The sequence below is a fragment of the Patiria miniata genome, unplaced genomic scaffold, assembly GCF_015706575.1.
Source record: "Patiria miniata isolate m_02_andy unplaced genomic scaffold, ASM1570657v1 HiC_scaffold_16, whole genome shotgun sequence".
Lineage (NCBI taxonomy): Eukaryota > Metazoa > Echinodermata > Asteroidea > Valvatida > Asterinidae > Patiria > Patiria miniata.
In genome coordinates, this window is record NW_024037054.1 from 14509085 (window position 1) to 14515559 (window position 6475).

Consider the following 6475-nt stretch of genomic DNA (forward strand, 5'->3'; position numbering starts at 1 on the left):
TTCTCAGTTATAAAGGGTGGAAAAAAAAATGTGGGTTAGTCTGCTCTGACAATAATTATCTTCTTGATATGATCGATATTCTTATTTTATTTTTAAGTACAGCTTAACATTTGAAGTTTTAAATCTACTTCTTTGGGAATATTTGAGTATTAGTCATGTCTTCCGCAATTTACATGTGACTTTTCATTTATTTGAAGTTTTGCAATTTTTTTCGTGGCCTTTCCACGCTTCCATAAATGAAGCCCGCTATGAGTATTATTACAATGAGAAGTACGTCCCAATAAGGCCTTTCAGTAATATGCAGCTCTGAGTTGCTAAGACTGCATTGGTTGCGACAGTACATGCACGACATATATATATATGTGAGTAGTCTAGATTGACTTAGGACGATTTTAAATGTAGAGGGTGGGGCCGAGGGGCATGACCCCGTTGCCCCATGGATCCGCAAAAACCGAATGCAATCTCTTCCCAATCGTGAACTCATCAGCCATTGTATTTGGGTTAATCTTAATAATGGTGAGTTGAATGGAACTTAACACGCAAAACATGTGTCATCATAGTAATGATAATAGTGATGTGTGAACTACTGGACGGAAGGTAATTGTAAAGGATGGAAAATATCTTGTCCAATTAAGTCTGCTCTGACAATAATTATCTGCTTGATGTTATCGATTGTCTTACTTTGTTTTTTTTTTAGTACAGCCATACGTTTGAAATTTAAAATTTTCCTGCTGCTGAGGGAATATTTTAGAATGCGTCATGCCTTCCGCAATATGTGACTGTTTTGTTTTCCAGACTCGTGCAGTTTTCCAGTTGAGTGTGATACGCTTCGCTTGTCTTCATCAGTACGATTCGTACGTCATCAATGTGAGTTAGAATCGAATTTCAGATCTGTCGCCCATTATTGGGCAAAAGTTCAAACTGCATGCCCATTTTGACGCACAGTCAAGTACACGTGATACGTGAAGTACTGTTAGCAAATAAACAGTTAGTCGCCAGACCTTCAACTGATTATGTTTCCATACGTCATTGAATCACGTGAATGCTACGGCTACTAGTATAAAGGGGCTCTCGTCGTACAACGGCAGCACACACAAAGTGGAATTCACCAACGTTGGTTGTCAATTAGATTATACAAGTATTTTTTTGCGGCCTCTACACGAAACTGATCTACATTGATTGCAAAATCCAAATAATACTAACAAACCTTAACAGTTCAATCGTCAATATTGCGGTTTATAGCGCAAAACAAACACAAATCACTGTCGACAATATGGGAAGACTACCACTTCCTGTGATTGTTTTTGACAAGAAAGGACTGTTTTCCCAAAGAGATTTTGTGTCAGGAGAGGTGAAACTGGAGGTGGACACAGAGGGATTACATGGCATTAAAGGTAAGCCCTGAATCGGGGTACGTTAAGTTTGCTTTGTGATGACAACATATTATAAAAAGAAAACACAAATAAAGGGACCAGTTTTGTCTGAAATGCGCAGTTTTGGGTTCAGATGCGCATTAAAACATTTAAGTAAACTGAAGTTACCTTCCGTTAATTTATCCAGGTAATGGATGTGGAGACTATGTGGGAAAGGTATGACTACAACACTAGATGTAGGTCTGATATTTTGCAATTTGGTTTTACTTCATGGGTGATGTTTCAGTCTTCAATTGACTTTTGCATTTAGGTGTCTGGATGGTGATTACCTGCGAGGCAAGAAATGCGTTCAGTACTCACATGTTTGTACATCACGTACAGAACGAAGTTTACTTCGACTCCACTCTTATAGTGTTTGGAGCAGGTATGTTGACATTTTCGGCTACATTTTGTGTATTGTTTTGGTCTCAAAATTGAAAAGGACCATAGAGTAAATCAGTACTGACCCTGTCAGTATGACTCTGCATGGGTGTTGCGGGGGAAGGCTTTCCCCCTCCCCGGCCTGGACAAGCAACAAAAACAAAAAAAAACAAAGAGACAAAAAGGAGACAAAAAAGGGGGAACAAAAAAGAGGCGCGAAATAATATTGTAGTTGATTTAAGGGGGTGGAGAAATGTCTCTGCCCACCCTCGAAACAAATTTATCAATCGGGAAAATGCTGGAAAATATAGGGATTTGGAAGGAAAAATGTGCTTTTCCTTTTCTAGAAGAAAATCCTGGCGACGCCTATGTGATTCTGTCACCAACCAAATTTCCGTATCTGATCTACAGGAAAAGATACGAAAGCTAAAGCGGATTTGAGCCTACCGCCAGGGATTCACTCTTTCCCGTTCAAATACCGCCTTCCTACCGACAAAGTTCTCCCGTCTATCTTCCTGGGTGCAAACGGAAACGTCCTCTACAGTGCGAAGGCGACTTTATGGTGTGAACGGGGGATTTCCGGCCTGGCGCGTCACACGGAGAGGATGTTCGGCGTGCAAGGGCCGACGGTGAACCTGAACAACCTGCTCGAGCTTAATTTGAAGGTTCGTCCCAACCCTGATAGCCTTTGCTAGTATCGGTGAGATGTGCATTTCATAAATGCAACGGAAATCCTATAAGCCTACGGCAGGGGACAATGTCCAAATATTGTCATCATAGAATGTGCCCATCGTTTATATAGAGACGCTTACACATTGCTTTCACTGTGCTTGCGTCAAGAGTAGAGAGTGGTCGACTGCAGGCGCGATATCTAGAGCCTATATATTCATTTATGTATAATGTTTTTGGGAGGGGGGGGGGGGTAGCAGTGGTGGATCCTGAAATGTTTGCAGCAAGGCGTGCTGAAATGTAGAGCGTTTTTCCCCGGACACTTAGACCTCCGAGAATCAATAGGTGTATTGGGGGGGGGGGGGGGGATCGTACCTTACTTTCAATAGGGAACGCTAATACAATCCTACAATCATGCACAAGTTATTATCCCTAATGGTGCAAAAATTCACTTTCTCACCTTTTTAGGGGGGAAGCAGTTCGCTCGTGATGTTTGCTACTGCCATTTGCAATTTCATTTTATGGGGTATGCGGCTAGACCCCCCCCCCCCAGAACCGCGCCTGGTCGACTGATGGTTCTTGCTCGAAACTTGCTCTCGATGATGGCTCGTTAACCTTTTCCCATGTTGACCTCTTCTTAGGTTCCAATTACCCGCAGCACCGAAGTTCGTAAATTGCTCGGACTTGGTGCCACGACGGGGACTGTCCATTTTGGCCTCGCCAAGCGAGGGTTTGTTCCCAGAGAAAAGATCACCGTCACAGGCTGCGTGGACAACGTCAGTGGGGAAGAACACCGGATCATTAAAGTCGCACTTGTAATGGTATGTGTTACACTTCATTGATGATGCAGGTTGATCGGTTCAGCCAATTTACCATGATTCGCTAAGTGACTGGACTCCATGCAGGGGTAATGGAGGTTTGAAACGACTGCTCTTCATCCCCGTCCTACAACGGGTTTGTGTAAAAAAAATAAACGAGAGAAAGAGGGAAGGGCGCCCCTTTCATAAATGAGGCTCAACTCAAGTGTTTATTTTCAGATTTTGCAACGGCCAGCCGTTAGGAAACTTCACCCTCTCCCAAACTGACAATGTGATTCTGGATTCCTAATGGGGCCCTTCATGTCGTCCGCCAAAGACAGTTTATTTTCTTTAAATTGAAAACCCATTTGCCAATTTACTAAAATGCCCACGGATATTATTTTGACAACCGAAAATGACTTGGCTGATCATGACGTCATCGGACCGAAAATTGTAGGTACAATCTGAAAATTTTCAGATATTATTTTTTCCGATTCAAATCCATCGGTTGATCCCTGTCCAATGCCGATGTCCGTATAACCTTATAGTGCTATCAGCTGCAATGTTGACCTTGGGCTTCGTCATACTGTGACATCACCAAATCAGAAGTTAGGTGTAATGGATACAAGCATTAAATATTCGTTGTAATCTTTCTATTTCAAGAAATTATTTTCACTTCAAGATGAATATGAATCCTGTCTGAACTGAATCTGTATCCCGTTCGCTCATTTTAGCTGATAACGTCATCAAGCCGGAAGTAACGTGTACATGTACATACAAATATGTAATGACATTTTTACCCAACCGAAACAGAAAGCATTTTTTTTAAACACTATCAAATGGTTTTGCTGGAAAATGCTAAATTTCGTGAATCTTTTCTGATCTGGCATATTCAAGTTTTTAACTGCGTTAAACGAATTTAACAACTTTTAAGAGCAATGTCCAATGAATTAGTTGCCTGCCTGGTGATTTTGCGTTCAACAGAGGCTTCTAAGTTTCATTTCCCCTTCCCGTTTTAACATGCATATTATCCAGGAGACTACTTACACTGTCGCAGGGATTTCGGTTGAAGGCAGAGCGGAACACAAGAAGACATTATCCCAGACCGACCGCAGCATTTCATGTCCAAGGGGGAAGGTGACCAAATTCAGAATGTATCCTCTGCGGTTACCCACCGGCTGTCCTTCGTCCGGCCTACCCGGCTGCGAGATGATAGACGTCCAATATTACGTCAAGGTGGGCTAGAATTTGTCTAATTAAGAGTAAACATGAAAGCAAAGGTTCCATTTGCATAGATATAAGAGCTCAGAAGTCTGAAAAAAAAGACAGAGAGAGGACAATGATAATAACACTTTTGTATGGTGAGGGGAATGCAACCTAATGCACACCCAAGGCAAAAATGTAGGATTCCTTATAATACATTATGTTAGATTTTCGTTCTCGTCGCAGGAGGCAACAATATATCTTGTCTAAAAATGCTCCTGTTTTGTTCGAGGTCAGTGCAACATACATGCAGAATAAGCCGGTTGGCAGTTCCTACTGCGCATGTGCCAAAGAAGATTCGAGTGTTTTCTCTTCATGGCGAAGATAGAGGGCACAAATAACGATGGTCCGTTGGACCCAATAAACCGAACCTCCCGACTGCAATGATTCATGTAATAAAAAAAAGGAATTTAATTAGCAAGCAAATTGACCGTAATTATGTATTGTGCAACCTGAAGCTGCGGTCATTCTTTTCATGACTTCCGAGCTTATTTAATGTTGTTTGCTCCCTGTAATACCCTTTAGTGTGTGGATAGTAATTAATGCCCACGGGAGTATAAATAACAGAAAAACAGTTATAATCACGGTGACCTGTATGATTAATCATTCAAACAACCTTATAACCAACTTGTTTATGTCCACTCGTTAACCTTTTTTTCTCGCTCACTATCTTCCTTCACAATGCTTCAAAACCTAAAGTGCAATACATCGGGCTGCATCGAGACATCATTCCGGCTGACTGTGGGCACAGTGCCTATCCGTTCTGTCGCTGGTCCGGTGTTTCCGGTACTGACCACTGCGGGGGCTACGGCATGCGTCCAGCCATCAGTGGCAACCCCGATGGACACAGCCAAGATGGCCGCATCAACCCTCGAGTGCCAAGCACGGCCCTCCAGCCCCTCTACACATGGTAAGTACGAGAAATGATTGGCAGCGATTGACTATCCCCTTACTAAGCCCTCATTCTCCCAACCTCGTTCTCAAGGTCCAAATATCCTCAGTGACAAAGCAGCCCTGGAATGATAATTAGGCATACCTCCTGCATTGTGCTTTCTCAAAATGAGAAGTAACAACTGAGCTATAACTTCGACGAGTTAATTGATGCTACCTTCTTAATATCGGAGCAATGTTTTGGTTGAGAACAAACAAAGGCAATGTTCCCCTTTACATTTAATAACCAGTAGAAACTTACAGTTGCCTATGTATTGCGAATAATAAATGGGTTCTGTCAATCTTTTCGTTTAATCTATTTTTTTTTTTTCATAACTTTGTGTCACGCTGAAAAGGTCCAGCCTCTCGTGTCGAGGACGCCCCGCCGTCCTACGAGGAGGCAGTAGCCAGCGGAACCACCAACGACATTTGAAGGATGATGACATGCAACATCTTTTCATGCTTAATATAAATAGAACATAGATGTGAAAAAATCAGCACGTAATTAAAGTTATCACAATCTGAAAATAAGACAGTGTAATCATTTTTTTGGTTTAATTATAGCGCAATGTAAATTGCACCGATAACCTTATTTTATGTTTGTGTAAGACCCAATCCCCCCCCCCCCCCCAACTGGCGCCCATACAGCATCTTTCATTTTTCCCAAGAAAAAAATATTCCCTAGTGTAATAGTCAGTAAAAAGTCACTCAGAGGTTTAACACTTGATGTAAATAGTTTTGCAATGTAAACGTGGGCGTTGGGAAAGAAAATGCAATGATAAAGGATAGTGGTATGACCAGTGGTCAATCAATGGCGTGTTGATTGAGACACTCGCAAAACCGTCAAGTAACTAACACTTCTTGATCTTACCATGTGCATGGCCTTATTGTATTGTAACTAACGCTTCTTGATCTGACCATGTGCATGGCCTTATTGTATTGCTATTATTTTGTAACAACTTTGAGTGAAATCATCTTCTTTGTGGACACATTTATGCAAAACTTTCGAAATAATTACAGAAT

The 6475-nt window shown here is 41.7% G+C and overlaps 1 protein-coding gene across 1 annotated transcript; it reads left to right on the forward strand.

Annotated features, from left to right (window-relative positions):
* The first annotated feature begins 1273 nt into the window (after window positions 1–1273).
* On the forward strand, window positions 1274–5885 carry LOC119723252 (arrestin domain-containing protein 17-like). The gene is made up of 7 exons (XM_038193816.1): window positions 1274–1394; window positions 1684–1797; window positions 2205–2458; window positions 3104–3283; window positions 4295–4495; window positions 5222–5432; window positions 5809–5885. The coding sequence occupies exons 1-7, from the start codon at window positions 1274–1276 to the stop codon at window positions 5883–5885; spliced, it is 1158 nt and encodes a 385-aa protein (XP_038049744.1).
* The last annotated feature ends 590 nt before the right edge of the window (window positions 5886–6475 follow it).

Coding starts and splice junctions, on each gene's coding strand:
- LOC119723252 (XM_038193816.1), top strand. CDS start 1,274: ATGGGAAGACTACCACTTCCTGTGATTGTTTTTGACAAGAAAGGACTG. Junction 2,459..3,103: donor TGCTCGAGCTTAATTTGAAG/GTTCGTCCCAAC, acceptor ACCTCTTCTTAG/GTTCCAATTACCCGCAGCAC. Junction 5,433..5,808: donor CTCCAGCCCCTCTACACATG/GTAAGTACGAGA, acceptor CACGCTGAAAAG/GTCCAGCCTCTCGTGTCGAG.